Source organism: Fusarium phalaenopsidis (assembly GCF_050370095.1).
Source record: "Fusarium phalaenopsidis strain FUZ10S chromosome Unknown contig_32376, whole genome shotgun sequence".
Classification (NCBI taxonomy): Eukaryota; Fungi; Ascomycota; class Sordariomycetes; order Hypocreales; family Nectriaceae; genus Fusarium; species Fusarium phalaenopsidis.
Window position 1 is genome coordinate 86,856 of NW_028145382.1, and position 16,144 is coordinate 102,999.

Below are 16,144 nucleotides of genomic sequence, written 5' to 3' on the forward strand. Positions count from 1 at the left end.
ACTAGCGCTATAGCATTATAAGACTAACTTTATAGATCTTTGCGGTATATTAAAGAGATAATTTTAAGTTATTTTAAAGGGCTTAAAAAGTAAAAAGGATATTAGCTTTTTTATTTAATTATAATATACTAAGTAGTTAGGAATTAATTAATTAAATAAAGATAATATATATAATAAGTAAGCGCTATAAACAAGTAAGCGCCGCACTTTTCTTAACCCTCTTTAATAAAATTATAATAAAAATATAATAAATTAATTAATTAATTAAAACTACTTACTATACTCTTCCCTAGAGGTCTTAATTATTACTTAATATATTTTAGTATTATAACTAGGCTTATTATATACTCTATAGTACTAAACTCCTAGTCACACTAACCTTCCTTAATTACCACTTCTTAATAATTTAATTACTACCTATATATTAATATCTATTTAATTAATTACTTACCTTCTTTTTTTTATTATTATTACCCCTCTCTTTTATAGCTAGGTTCTTTTTACCCTCTAGCGCTAGCTTAATATCTTATTTGCCTATTAAAGATCCTATATCTTAGCCCTTAATAATATTATCTTATATATAATTACTTTTATTCCCTTAAAAAGATACTTTAATACCTTAAGAATTAACTCTAGGGAGCTACTTTAATATCTTCTAATTTATCTTTTAAGGTATTTAAACTAAGATTCAGCCTTAAGTACTATCCTTAGGGTCTTTAAAGCCTAAGGGGTTAAGGGCCTAGCCTCCTCTTTAACCAGCGTTAGAGTCTATAGCTATATATTAAGCTTTAAGACTATACTTTCCGGGTTAAGAGGGATAAGTCTAGCCCCTCTAAAAGCAGACCTAATATTTTATTTTATTATAGTAGCTTAATAAGCGGCATAAAAGGCTAGGAAGAACTTAGTCTTAGAAATATAAGTAATAAAGTATTTAATTAGATACTTTATTTCTTAATTATAAGCCTTTTTAAGTAGGCTAAAGTACTTAATATTAAGAGGCTAAAGTAAATAAAATAAATAAGGCAATATATAAAGCATAATAATCTTATTCTCTTTATAATATCTCTTAAAGTTAATAAAGTAATAACTTTTATAGCTATTAAGGACTAAAAGATAATAGCGATTATTTAATTACTTAATTATATACCGGTTAAAGTGCTTTAGCTACTTAAGACCGGTCTTGTTATTAGTCTAGCTATTTTAGGAGGTTATAATAGTCTAATCGCCCGGGAGGTTGCTTTCTTTATACTAGTTAGCGAGGTAATATTAGCCCGCACTTATAATAAACAGCTAAATCGCTTAGCCCTCCGCATTAATTGCCTAAATTACTATAATCTATTCCTAGCTTCTAGGCTATATTAATTTTAATTAACTACGCCTTTCTGCGCTAATAATAACTATTCTGCTTATAATTATACCTATAAGGAAGCTAATCTTATTAAAGTTTTAGATATTATTTAATTAAATGCTATACTTCGCGATTATATTCGCCACGAGCTAAAACTACTTCTAGATTTCCTTTAGATCTTTGCACTTAGCCCTCTAGTAGTTATATTTATAAAAAAAACATATCTTTAGCTTTTTTTATTACCTAATAAAGTTAAAAGCTTAGCGCTTATTAATAGGTAGCGCATCGCAGTCGGCAAGTAATTAATTAGCTATTACTTTAATAGCATATAGTCATAGGGGAAAACCTCGCGCATCTAGGTTAAGAATAAATTAAACTATGATTTATTCCTCTAGATTAGATAATTAATATAAATTTAAGATAGTATTATATCGGGATTAAATGCCCTACTAGCAGCGATGTAGCCGCCGCTTATTAATCTTATATATCTCTATAGCGCTTTAGATACTTAGTTTTAAGTTATTTTAAAGGGCTTAAAGGGCAAGAAGCATTCTAGCCTTAGTATTTAGGTCTAATATATTTAGTAGTTAATAATTAATTAATTAAATAAAAAGTTAGGTATAAGAGGGAAAAGTATAACGCTCGCTTATCTATAGCGCTCACTTATTATATATATTAATATAAGTTAAAGGATTTTTATTTTACTTATTTATTTATTTTACTTACTTATTATATATATTATAATATATTATTTTATATATTTTTTAGAAAAATCTTATAATACTTCTTATAAGGTAGTATAAAAAATATATTTATATTATAATATATATAATAAGTAAGTATATTAAATAAGTAAGTATATTAAAAATCTCTACCTTAAAAATAAAAATCACTATAAAAATACTATAAATTATTTAATTAATTAAAATTACTCATTATATTTTTCCTCTAATATCTTAATTACTACCTAATAGGTCCTTATATTATAGCTAGGCTTACCGTAGATACTATAACGCTAAATACCTAGTCGCGCTAACCTCCCTTAACCACTACTTCTCGATAATTCGGCCACTACCTACGCATTAATATCTATCTAATTAATTACTTACCTTCTTTCCTCTACTATTATTACCTCTCTTTTTTATAATTAGGTTCTTTTTGCCCTCTGGCGCTAGCTTAGTATCTTATTTGCCTCTCGAAGGTCTTTATTCTTAGCGGTTAATAAGGCTACCCGATGCATAATTGCCTTTATCCCCTTTATAAGAGACTATAGAGCTTCTAAAATTGACTCTAAGGAGCTACTTTAATGCCTTCTAATTTATCTTTTAAGGTATTTAGACTAAGATCTAGCCTTAAGCACGGTCTTTAGGGTCCTTAAGGCCCAAGGGGTTGACGGTTTAGTTGCCTCCTTAACCAGCGTTAGTATATATAGCTATATATTAAGCTTTAAGATTATATTTTCCGTATTAAGAGGAATAAGCCTAGCTCCTCTAAAAGCCCCCTTAATATTTTATTTTATTATAATAGCTTAAAATATAATATAAAAGGCTAAAAAGAACTTAGTCTTTAAAATATAAGTTATAAAGTATCTAATTAGATGCTTTATTTCTTAACTATAAGTACTCTTAAGCACGCTAAAGCACCTAACATTAAGGGGCTAAAGTAAATAAGAGGAATAAGGTAATATATAAAGCCTAATAATTTTATTCTCCTTATAATATCTCTTAAATTTAATAAAATAGTAACTTTCATAGCTATTAAGGATTAAGAGATAATAAATACTAATTAATTAATTAGTTATATACTAGTTAAAGTGCTTAAGCTACTTAAGACTAGTCTTATTATTAGTCTAGCTATTTTAAGTCATCGCAATAGCCTAATCGCCCGGGAGGTTACTTTCTCGGTACTAATTAGCGAGATAATATTAGCCCGCACTAATAATAAACGGCGGGATTAGCTAGCCTTCCGCATTAATCGCCTAAATAACTATAATCCATTCTTGGTTTCTAGGCTATACTGCTTTTAGCTTTTTACGCCTTTCTATGCCTATAATAACTATTCTGCTTATAATTATGCCTATAAGAAAGCTAGTCTTATTAACATTATAGATATTATCTAATTAAATACTATACTTCGCGATTATATTCGCTATAAGCTAAAACTAATCGCAGATAATAGTTAGATCTTTATATTTAGCTCTCTAGTAGTTATATTTATAAAAAAAATATATCTTAAGGTCTAGGTATTACTTAATAAAGTTTAAAGCCTAGCGCATATTAACTAGTAATATATCGCGGTTAATAAGTAATTAATTAGCTATTTCTTTTATATTATATAGCTAGGGGGGAAATCCTCGCGAATCTAAGTTAAGAATAAACTAAATAATAATCTATTCCTCTAGATTAGATAGTTTATATAATTTAGGAATCTAATCGCGTCGAGATTATATGCCTTTCTAGCGGCGACCTAGCTTTTTAGGGTAGATATTATAAATTAATATAGCGCGTCGGATATATAATTTTAGGTTATTTTAAAGCGCTTAAAGGGCAAGAAGTATATTACCCTCGCTATTAAATTTAGATATATTTAGTGGTTAAGAATTAATTAATTAAATAAAAGAGAGAGAGATTAAGGGATTTTTGGGATATATACTTGTCTGGGATATAAGCTTATTATATATGTTATATTTAATTATTTTTCTATAAAGGGCTTTTTTAAAAAATTTAAAAAAATTATTATAAGGATTCTTAAAAGATTAGGTTTATAAAAATACTTTTTTTAGGTTTCTAGCTATTTTATAGAAAAAGTTAAGAGGTCTAGGGTAAGTGGGATTTTAGTAATATAGTATATTATTATATATACTTGTTTGTCACGCAAGCTATGTATATATGTTATATTTTTTAATTTTAAAAAATAAATTATTATTTAATTTATTATTTAGTTAGATTTATAAGGGTTTTTTTTATAATTAAATAATTATTCTATGACTTTGTGCCACCCAGAATGGGGACTAAAGTATCGCAATTAATATCTTAATAATTTCAACAATAAAGGCTCTATACCCAAAGCCTAAGGTCTCAATGGGCTCAAATCAATAAGGTTTATCCACACAATCATCGATAGCTTGCATGACGCGCTGAAACCAGCTCTGTTCATAATGAACAGCTTGCATCTTGACCAGCTGAAGAGGTTAAAATCCCTTCACGGAGCAGCTCTCCCCTCCAACGTCAACCTTCCGATCATCCTTGCAATTCTCGACCACTTAAAGAGGCCAAAAAAACTTTAATTATAAGACTTTAAACTTGAGTCTTAGTCCTAGTCCTAAAGCTTAGGGGGAACTCTCAGTTCTTCTAATACCTGCCGGGAGCCTTAACACATCTAAAGGGATAATAAATAGCGAGGAGGCAAAGCTAAAGCTATGTACGCATCTTCCGATTCCAAAAGTGAAAATTTATTCCGAAAGGCGCTCTTATTGCGCTTTGAACCAAATAATCGAAGCCGGCTCATCGCATACAGCGTTAAACCATAAATATCTCTCCCATCGGGGATGAATCACTTCCCATGCTGTGTCTCGTGCAACCTTTTCAATGAGTTTGATATATGAGACTTGAAGCTTTGTGAACCTTGCGGCGATTCCGCCTATAACCATGGCCCAAGTTAAAAAATCAACGACACGGAGGTCTTCTATAGGGTCTTTTCGCTGTATAACTTGGATCAAGCATAAAACTCTGCTCGAGTGGCGTAACTTGGTTCCTGTATGTGGGGGAGTTGGAAGAAGGACCATATCGTGGTAGAGAAGGGTGCAAAGTCGGCATATCTCATGAAGGATAGTAGTAGTATCAATATCCGGCTGCTGATCTAGGTCGCTTCGAGACATGGCCAACGGAATGTAGGGAGGCAGAGACAGAATGGCATGTGATGCCCAATCGCAGTTATTAGCCAACACATCAAGGGAATCCGGTGCTCCAGGTCCGCGGCGGCAATAATGGTCAAGGGCCACGGTTACTTCTGCCATGACTTCGAGGAGCTTGACCATCTTGGGTTCCAGATAGGGAGCCGTGGGCAAAGATGCATCAGGGCTTGTCCGGAAGCACTCGCCTAAGGTCTTGAGCTTTTGATAAGCTTCCAAATCCGGGGCCCATAGACCTTCTTGAACCATTGGCTTCAGCTGGCGCAAACATGGGTACCTAGGTGGAGTGTCAAGCCGCGCATTATAAAGCATATCGAGGCTAACAAAATGGAGGTTAGCAGACAGCATTCCGCCGAGATGGGATTTTCGATGTACCGTAGGAATTCATGGACTTACATGGGCAAAACGAAGCCAAAGGCATGCTGGTCGATATTTGATATTCCACCTTTCTGGTCGACGATGTAATAAATGGCATTCATATGCTCCTTGCCAGGCTGCAACCGGCCGTAGACATGCATGTGGCGGTATGTAGCAAAGGGCGACAACGGGTGCGGCTCCGGTTCGTCTGAAAAATTGATGCTACCATGGATAGCAAGGACAAAGATGGCGAGAAGATCGCTATTCGTGAATTCTCTAGGAGAACCGGATTGGTGCTGCTCGATAAGAGATCGAACAGCTCTAATAGCCTGGATCTTCCACTTCAGTCCCATCGTAAGGATGCGATTTTGTATACTCGCAGTCGGGCAAAAAATGGTGTAATGTGTGGCAGACCCCATGAGCCCGGCATAAAATGCCGCAGGGGACTCCAGAGTACGCCATAACCACGATTGCGCGAAGTTACGCCTTCCGCTCTCAAATTCTCCAAATTGGGGCCAAGTCGTGGTGAACGCTTGAAGAATCTCGTCAGGGTGGCTGGTTTCAGTGCATGAATGACAAATTGCTGCGAATCAGACATGACTCACCGTAATAGAGCATCAGATGCTCGTCTCGTCCCATTCCAGACATTGTGAAAGAGTGGAATGGGTCCCAACCAGCAGGCCTGAGTGGACAGGATGACATGCGCCGACTCGCCGGATCAGTTACCGCACGATCTCTGTCGGCGTTGGTTGATGCTTGGTGCTCTTCGCCATAGGTATCGTTGGGCCTGGTGGAAGGACCAGAGCCATCACCATGACGCATTGTCTCCGGAGTGTAAGATACGAACTTGAGGTTTCTTGGCCGCGCGGACCTGTTCTTCAGAGCTTGCCGCGCTACATGAGCTCGTGCTGCAGCATTTAGCTGCCTATCGCCCGGTGGACTTCCAGTGGGGTTATGGTTCACAAAGAACAATGAGAATCCCTTGTTTGACGCCATTGTCACCCGTGAGGTTGGAAGAGACGTGAAAAATCGAGGAGGAGGTGGAGGGGAAAGGCGGGTCAAGGCACGCCAACCCCGCCTTGGAAGGTGGTCGTGCTCCATTTTGAGTAAGATAACGGCAATGTTAGGCCGAATGACCCCTTGTCATTACGCTCGGCCCTTCGAGTTATTTCTCAACTGCCGCCATAACACCAGCCCATCCTGGAGCTTCTGCAAGGGGCACCTGCTTCTTCCCACCATCATCTTGAGGACCGAGGTGATTGCGGTGCGTTCTGACCTTTTCTCTGGTGAATGCATTGCCGCATTGATATGTTCATGCCGTTGCTAACAGTCACCCGAATCCCAAATGCCACCCGATTCACCCACAGACCCTCCGTAAGCTTACGTGGCTCAAGAGAACTGCCTCCGGACATGCAGTGTTGCGAATAATATAAACAATAACGTACTTCATCAGTGAGTGCAATATATCAGCGAGTGCAATATATTGATTTTTACCTTAAATCGCGATTTTTAGAAAATTCTTGGGAATATTTGAGGACAGGTGGGTGGATCGGCCAAACTGGACCCAAATTGCAAAGTCCCTTGTAGAGGGCTATACCTGTCGCATTACGAGCCACAGATTGTTTCCCAGGATCGAGAACGCGGCGAGCCAGTCACAAAGAAGCGGCGAATGTATCAGAATCACTTCGACGAGTACCGCGAAGAATCCCGTCAGGCCCCGGCGTTATCACAGCCGCCCTCATCACCATGTGCCTTGTTACAAGCCAACAACGATATGGCTAACAGAGTGGCACTCATTGTTGGCCACGAATATAACGATTGGCTTCATGATGTCCATAAGTCGGATTAAAAAGTCCTAGATCCTATTAGCTACCGGCATGAAAGACGGGAGGAGTACCCACGGTTATCACAGATGGCTCTCGATCTGCTTTCTATCCTCCCAATGTCTGCTGACGTTGAGAGACTCGTCTCAGCGGCCGGCAGAATGGTCCGAGACGATCGGGCTAATCTGGATGCGAGCACGATTCGAATGACGCAGACGGTGAGGTCGTGGCTTCTTGGGGATATATCAGGAGCACAGAGACGCTACCAGTACTTGAAGAGGTCGAGCTGTCAGGCACAGACGCGTTGGCTGAATTGAGCTTTGCGGAAGCCCGGGAAGCTACGGGTGGGAGGATAACAAGTACTGGCCCTCTATAGCTTCCACGCATCCATTTCCACTTCCATCCGTTCCACGCGGCCCCTCTATCCGTCCATTCCATCCATTCCACTCAAGGCCGACCGAAATGGACGTCCATCCATTCTACCTAGAAGCCGCTACATGGATGGAAATGGAATGGATCGCCAGCCTGGACAAGGCAAAGCCTCTCATCCGTCTTACGAGTAAATGAGCAGAGTTCTATTGAGGAGATGATTGCGAAAAGTTCCTTCTCGCCCTGAAGGATGCCTTGATTACTGCGCCCGTTCTCGTTCATTTCAATGAGAATAGAGAAGCGAGGGTGGACGCCGATTCCTCAGGATATGCCATAGGAGGAGTCTTGTTACAGCTGGATGATCAGAACAGATCATGACCTGTTGCCTTCTTTTCCCAGAAGCATTCTCCAGTCGAAATGAACTACAAGATTTACGACAAGGAGCTGTTAGCGATCGTGCGATGTCTCAAAGCCTGGAGAGCGGAGCTGATAATGACCAAGTTCAAGGTCATGGCGGATCATAGAAACAAACCTCTGGTACTTGAATAAAGAACTAGAGCTGTCTGAACGGCAAATCCGATGGGCAGAGTTCTTGTCGCAATTCAATTTCACTCTCTAATGGAGGCCTGGCAAGGAACCAGAACTTCCCGACCAATTATCCAGAAGAGCACAACACATACCTAAGGAGGGAGGTGACGAACGTCTGAAGGCACGCTTCCGAAAGCTATTCCAAAATGAGAACATGCGGAGCGTAAACATTGCAATTGGAAAGACCGAAGGAGTAGAGATCGTCGACGTGGCAGCCAAGGAGAGTGATCCACTGGATTTCGAGCACGAGGTACCTACGTTCGAAGATTCAGAGATGCAGAAAGCATGGACTAATGGGAGAAAAATGGATGAAACCTACAAGGAAATTTCTCGAGCAGTGGCAGCAGGAAACAGCAGCCTGCCAGCAAAGGTTGCTGCGAACACCCCCGTGAGCATATCGGAATGCTCGCTCGACGAAAGAGGACTCTAGCACGTCAGAAATCGGCTTTGGATTCTGAGCAGTGAACCTCTGTGGACAGGTATCATACAGGAAACACACGATTCTCACCTAACGGGGCATCCGGGGAGAGACCTGACATATGCGCTAGTCGCAAGACAGTTTTTCCGGCCTGGTATCACAAACGAAGTATGGAAGTTTCTGAACAATTGCGACACGTGCAAGAGGACCACCATTTGGAGGCAGTCGAAGCAAGGCCTTCTCAAGCCCCTGCCGATACCTGAAAGAATCTAGTAGGAGACCCACATCGATTTCACCATTGAGCTCCCACCCATAGGACGGGACAATGCTACTAACCTCCATTGTGTTTAAAGATGATGTGTATTAGCCAAGGTTTGGCAATTCGCCGATATGTTGCATTCAAGCTCTAACTAATATATTTCTTCCCGTACTCCTCCTAATAGGTTAACTCACCCTAATAGCCATAACCTAAACCTTTCTATCTTTATAACTAAAACCTTCTTCCTTCTTAATAGGTTGAGTTACTTTTGTGACTTAATAACTTAAAAACTTTAATCCCCTCCCCCTAACTTTCCCGTTTTATCCACGTAGGTTTTCAGCTTCTTGCTGCTCTCGCAGCTGCTCGACTACCTCTAGTAGGCTATTGACCTAGCCGATATTCGATATAGACGCCCGGCTCGATGATTTGCTCCTTAGTAGGCTTTGACGTATTGATATCACGAAACGAGGATAATTATATGTTGCGTAGGAGGTGGTATCTCTTACGGAAGGGAGAAGTGAGAGGGTATTAGTTCTTATACTAGGCGGCGGCGGCGATATTATATGACCTAGTAACTTTGATTGGTTGATTGATTATAGTTCTAGGTATTATATTAAGAGACTGCGGTCTTAAGAAGGTAGAAAATTCACTTTTATTTCTTATACGGAGGTTAGAGTAATTAAATATACTAGAAGAGGTTTAACCTTTTATAATAATATAGCTAGGTATAACTCTTTTATTATAAGTAGTAGAAGGTTAAAAAAAAAAGCTACTATATTAGCATTAGGTTATAATGCTATGATATATTAATAATATGTTCTTTGTTATAGTTAAAGCCTAGCCCTTGATGGGTTAACTGAGCCAGAAGATCGCTACTAACCTCATGGGAATTACCGAACATCTGACGAAAGGAGGAATCTTAGAATTTATGGACTACATCTCAGTAGAAGTAGTGGCGCGAAGACTCTTCTTGTGTTGTTTCCCTTACCATGATACCCCAACAGCAATCACCAGCGATCAAGAGCCACAGTTCGTAGGCGACGTATGGACACACCTCTGCACGCGGATTGGAGTCAAACGGCGCTTATCAACGGCGTACCATTCTCAGACGGACGGGGGGCAAGAGTGGATGAATTAGGAAATTGAAAAGATGCTGAGGGTTTAGGTGACCTATGCCCAAGCCAACTAGGGAGACCTTCTGCTAGTCATCACGACCAGACTTGCCTATCCTGATATGCTATCCTGATATCATCTCTGCTATCCTGCTATATCCGATATGATATATATCGGATATCGGATAAATCTGGGCTGCCTTATCCTGATATCGGGATAATTTATCATATCGGATATGATATAAGGATAGGCAAGTCCGAGTCGCGGCCCCCTAATTCTACTTAGTGATTTAATAGACTCTATACCACAAAATAGACAAGTGGTCTATATTTCGTAATTGATATACTCATTAAAACATCAGGAGGCTTGGACTGCCGCTATTCTCGACCAAAGTCAACCTGCTTGATTATTAGACCGAAATCACAGACGATCGCTTGGACATAGGCGATTATTTAGTGCCTACCGATATATATACTCCTTTGTACCTATTCTCACTATTAAGGAGTTTACTAAATCTCTATCAAAGGCTCTCTTCAGTCCTTAACCACTCGTTAATCAAAAGTTACAATACATTCGCAAACTATACATCTCTCCAAGAATAATAATGCTGACCTGGGAATCCTGACATCCCAATATCACTTCTCTAGCCTAATATCCCTCTTCTTTTGCCCAAGCCATCAACCAGGAGGCCTTAGACCTTGAGATGGATGTAATTAAACTTGCTCTTGTGGACCTTCCGCGTCCCATAAGCCCTGTGATTGTTCCAGTTGTACTCCTCAACAGTAACCATATCCCCATCGACAGCAGAAACCCAAGCAACATGTCCGAATTGCCCGGCATTAGTCTGAGCAATACAGCCCGGCACAGGCTTATTATCAACCCTCACACCACTCGCCCTGGCAGCCTCATCCCACTGATTTCCATTTCCCCACGCCTTCCCCTTGTACTTGTTGTGGAACTTGATGCCCAGGCGCTCATTCACGCGCCATGCCACGAAGCTGGTGCATTGGCACTTGAAGTAGAGCCACTTGTCCGCTGGGCCGCAGGTGTTCTTGTAGGGATAGTCGTTGACTCTGGGACCTGGGATTTTGTTGTTCTTGGGTGGTTTGGGGACGTTGGTGCATTTGCCCTTGACGTAGCCGTCCTTTCCGGTCTTGACGTATTTATCGGCAACGTAGCAGCCGTCAGAGGTCTTATCCCAGATGGAATTTCCCTCGATGTTGTCACCCTCAGTCTGGCAGGTGATAGTGACATCCTGGCCTTTTTTGTAGGATTTCTTAATAGCGAAGGCCGTGCCTGGACCAGAGCGGCAGTTGAGGTTGTCGCTGGTCACGGGATAGGAGTGAACTCCAGTAGAAAAGAATGCGAGCGCATAGGCGCAGAAAGTTGTCAACTTCATTTTGAGAGGTATTTAAGGAGTTATCTTGACTGCTGGTGATATTGAACATGAAAGAGAACTTGATGGTTGCTTCACTTTATAGAAATTGGAACCAACACCTATCACCCCTTCAGCTGAGGCAGAGCATAACGACAAACTACTGACAATCGAAATCAAAATGAAGACGGACAGATTGAAGAGTCTCAGTCTGTCAGACGGAGGAATCCATTGTTCCATTTGATTAACGGTCATCGGAACTTTTCTGGCAGCCTGCATATTAAGATTGAAGGACCTTCTCCAAAGGGTTCCGGAACACGACGGCATCCCCGGTATTCCCCCAATCGACAGTGCTCTGGGCCTCAGAAACGGCCCTTGCTGACTCTATATTAGCTCTTCATTCAGCTCCTACGGACTTATCTCAAAAGGGTATCGGACCACTTTCCTCTTTAGTTGTTTCACGCGGAGGATCATCGCGGCATTTCATTCCAGCTGATAAAACTAAAAACAGGGGTCATGATCGTTTGCATAACCTTATCCATATTGGGAAGGGCGTCTATTAGTTAATCTGCATGTGACTAATTACCATTGGGAAGGATGTCTATTGATTGATCGGCATGTGATTAATGAGCACTGACAAGAATTGTGGTGTTCTCCAGTCAAGGGATGTCCTCGAGCATGTGGGTGATCTATTCGAAACTGTTGATACTGTCGGTGGCAAATCTTGAAGTCAATCAGTTGTCATCATTCATCCGAATTCCCCGACAGACAATGTTCTGACGATTGTGTAATCTATCCAAGCATGTATAGTTTCATATATCAATGTGACGAAAAACATCTGTTGCTCCCGATGGTTTTCGCTAAGTGAGAAGTGAAATCACATCCTCATGGCAAACACAATGTTCAGTTTCAACGGCACCCTCAGAGCTCTGCTCTTGGTGCTGCTCACGGCTTGCACTGTCTTTGCCAACGTCAATGACCCAGCCAAGAATCAAACACCCTACCACAAAGGCTTCGCCCTATTCCGCAGCTCCAACATGGGCAACGCAGACAAGCTTCCAAACGGCGTTGGTTTCCATTCATTCAGAATCCCCGCTGTAGTTACTACAACTACCGGCCGCATCCTCGCATTCGCCGAAGGTCGGCGGCACAACAATCGAGACTACGGGGACGTCAATCTTGTCTGCAAGCGCACCAAGACCACCAACAGCCACGGTGAGAGCCCCGGCGACTGGGATGCCCTCCGAGAGGTGGTCGGAAAGGGAGATGGCACTTGGGGAAATCCCACGCCTGTGGTTGACGGAAGCACGATCTACCTGTTCCTAAGCTGGAACCACGGCGCCTACAGCCAAAACGGCGGTGATACCCTCCCCAGCGGAAAGAAGACAAAGAAGATCAACAATTCTTGGGAGGGAAGGCGTCATATCTTCCTCACCCAGAGCGCCGACGACGGCAAGACTTGGTCTGAACCTGTAGATATGACGAAGCAGCTCACGCCTGACGGATGGTCATGGGATGCTGTCGGCCCCGGAATCGGCATCGCCCTCTCCTCTGGTGAGCTCGTCATTCCCGCTCAAGGAAGAAACATCATCGGCTGTGGCAAGCCCGGCAAGCGCACATGGTCCTACCAATCCCTCAAAGGTGCCGGCTCTGAAGGCACAGTCGCCCAAACCCCTGACGGAAAACTCTACCGAAACGACCGTGCCTCTGCCGATGATGAATACCGTAAAGTCGCCCGAGGCTCTCTGTCTACATTCAGCCCCTTCGTCCTCGACAAGGGTCTCCCAGACCCAGCCTGCGAAGCGTCCACTCTCCTCTACAACAAAAAGGACGCCAACGGCCCAGCGCGCACGCTCTTCATGAACTCTGCGCACAAAAGCAGCCGGAGGCACATGCGCGTACGGGTCAGCTACGACGGTGATGCGAACAAGTTCAACTACGGAAGGAAGCTCTCTGATGCTCCCATTTCAGGTGTTGGGTTTGAGGGCGGCTACTCGAGTTTGACCAAAACAGCGGATCGAAAGGTTGGTGCCTTGGTTGAGACAGACTTTTACCAGGCTGAAGGGGCGGAGAAGGATCATAGAGCGATAGTGTGGAGGAGATTCAATCTGAGTTGGATTTTGAAAGGTCCAAATAATTAGAATACGTTAGACGTAGCTGTGATGGGAAAGGATCCTTATGGGTTGAACCGCTAGGGGGATGTTTGGCTCAGCATCGACTCTTGTTCATCTCTTCTGCTGTGTATTCCAATTATCTTCTTTGGACCTAAGATTGAGCTCCTTCAGGATAGTATTACTATGTCTCGTTTATGCGCAACCTTCCGCCTGAGAGCTTTATATTCACCCCTGTCCCGGCGCTGAACAACCACATTAGCCGCAACATGCCTTGATCAATCATACCTTTAAAATTCAACTACCTGGCTTAATGTAGCATTCAGAAAGCAATTAAGAGGGTCAAACTCAAGGATCAGCCCCTTCATCATGTCATAGTACTCAGTATCGCTTGCAGATAAAAACCCCAATCAATGAATCTCTCCACGCCCACAGCCCGTCGTTTCATGTCAGACGGAAATTTCCGCAAACAACGAATGTACACGCCGTTTCGAATAGCGAACTGATCTACATTCAGGTTCGGCCCGTCGCACAGAAACAAAGTTCCCCGTCTTTCCTGCAGAATCGGGGCTAATCTCCTGGATGTTTCACCAGTCCCCACATCCACCGCGATCCCATTCAAGCAATTGAGTAGCTTCCCAATCCGGTGTATAATCGGCATTCTAGTTTCCCCGTCTTATTGTGCAAGAAGGAGTCTAGAATGCCGGCAGTTGTGTTCTTCAGCTGCTCAAAGGGGAAGGCGTCTTGAGGAGGGATGACAGATTGTTTCTCAGGGTCCAGATGGAAATGAGGGCCGAAGTTTCTTGTCCGCCTTTTGATATTGTACAGTATTGAGACTTGAGTACATAAAGGGTTTACCCTGGCCTCTTGAGTTTGAACTGATACCCATCAACCTCCTTCAACCCTCTTCAACTTCCCCTTTGCAGAACATTGCTCACCAAGAAGTTCACTCTCTTTGCCCTCTCTACCCTCACGGCCTCCCTCGCGGCCGCATACCCCATCACCGGCGACGACGTCAAGTGCCGCTCTGGTCCAGGCACCAGCTATGCGGTCAAGAAGGTATTGAAGAAGGGCACCGACGTCACAATCACCTGCCAAACCGAGGGCACCAATATCAGCGGGAATACCATCTGGGATAAGATCTCGGATGGCTGCTACGTCTCGGACTACTACGTCAAGACGGGCTCCAATGGATACGTCAAGCCCAAGTGCGGCGGAGGTTGCTCTGCGCCGTCGTCTAACCAGGCTACCGTGGACCTGATTGGCGAGTTTGAGGGTTTCGTTCCTCATATCTGTCAGTGATGTCTTGCTCTTGGGACCGTCAGGCGTACTAACCAGTTGCGATAGACAAGGACGCTGCTGGCTATCCTACCGTAGGCTACGGTCATCTCTGCTCGAACTCTAAGTGCACTGATGTTAAATACCCAATCCCCCTATCAAAGGCCAACGGCAAGAAGCTTCTCGCGGATGACATGAGAGTAAGTCCATCTTTAAGCCCGTCTTCACATCTCAAACCACCGGTTCTGATATCATGATAGAAATTCGAGAAATGCATCGCCAAAATGGTCAGCAGCAAAGTCACCCTCAACAAGAACCAATTCGGTGCCCTGGTCAGTTGGTCCTTCAACGTCGGCTGCGGTGCCGCCGAGGGATCGCAGCTCATCAAGCGTCTCAACAAGGGCGAGAAGCCCAACACTGTGATTTCTGGGGAGCTGCCTAAGTGGGTTTACGCGGGCAAGAGGAAGCTCCCAGGCCTCGTCCGTCGGCGCAATGCTGAGATTGCCTTGGCTAAGAAGGCGACGAGCGAGAAGGCTCTTCCTGTGAAGTGCTAGATGGTTTCTTACCCCGTCTGCTGCACAGTTTAAGTTTGTCAGGGACGGCACTTCTATATTTGGTAACCATGAGGAAACAGTAAGCTTTGCAACTAAGCATTCGGCCCATGCTTAGCTAGTAAAGGCTTTTTATTTAATTCAGTGTCATTCTATAAGTATATATATCCCTACTACTACTGTACTAATATTTATCTAAATCGCGCCATATTATCTACTTTTCGTCTATGAAATTCCTTAGTAGTTTCTTAAAAGAAATACCTTTAGATTTTATAATCTTCTAGCTTAATTAACCTATTAAGGGCTAGGCTTTAACTATAATAATAAATCTATTATTAATATTATATAATATTATAACTTAATATTAATATAATAATATATATAATAAGCTTATATCCTAGATAAGTATATATCCTAAAAATCTTTGCCCTTTATAATAGAAATTACTATAAAAACATAATAAACTATTTAATTAATTAAAACTACTTACTATACTCTTCCCTAGATATCTTAATTACTACCTAATAGGTCCTTATATTATATCTGGGCTTACCGTAGATACTATAATGCCGAACTCCCGGTCGCGCTGACCTTCCTTAACCACTACTTCTTAACGATTCGGCCACTACCTGCGCATTAATATC

The 16,144-nt window shown here is 42.0% G+C and overlaps 3 protein-coding genes across 3 annotated transcripts; 1 reads left to right on the plus strand and 2 right to left on the minus strand.

The window, feature by feature from the left end:
- Positions 1 to 4,817: 4,817 nt before the first annotated feature.
- Positions 4,818 to 6,611, minus strand: LRP88_14659 (uncharacterized protein; the record flags this gene model as incomplete). The annotated part of the gene is made up of 3 exons (XM_083250997.1): positions 4,818 to 5,577; positions 5,655 to 6,147; positions 6,221 to 6,611. 3 exons carry the CDS (start codon positions 6,609 to 6,611, stop codon positions 4,818 to 4,820), a joined length of 1,644 nt encoding a protein of 547 aa, XP_083093032.1.
- Positions 6,612 to 10,876: 4,265 nt separating this feature from the next.
- On the minus strand, positions 10,877 to 11,584 carry LRP88_14660 (CHAP domain-containing protein; the record flags this gene model as incomplete). The annotated part of the gene is made up of 1 exon (XM_083250998.1): positions 10,877 to 11,584. One exon carries the CDS (start codon positions 11,582 to 11,584, stop codon positions 10,877 to 10,879), a length of 708 nt encoding a protein of 235 aa, XP_083093033.1.
- Positions 11,585 to 12,459: 875 nt separating this feature from the next.
- On the plus strand, positions 12,460 to 13,701 carry LRP88_14661 (uncharacterized protein; the record flags this gene model as incomplete). The annotated part of the gene is made up of 1 exon (XM_083250999.1): positions 12,460 to 13,701. One exon carries the CDS (start codon positions 12,460 to 12,462, stop codon positions 13,699 to 13,701), a length of 1,242 nt encoding a protein of 413 aa, XP_083093034.1.
- Positions 13,702 to 16,144: the final 2,443 nt, after the last annotated feature.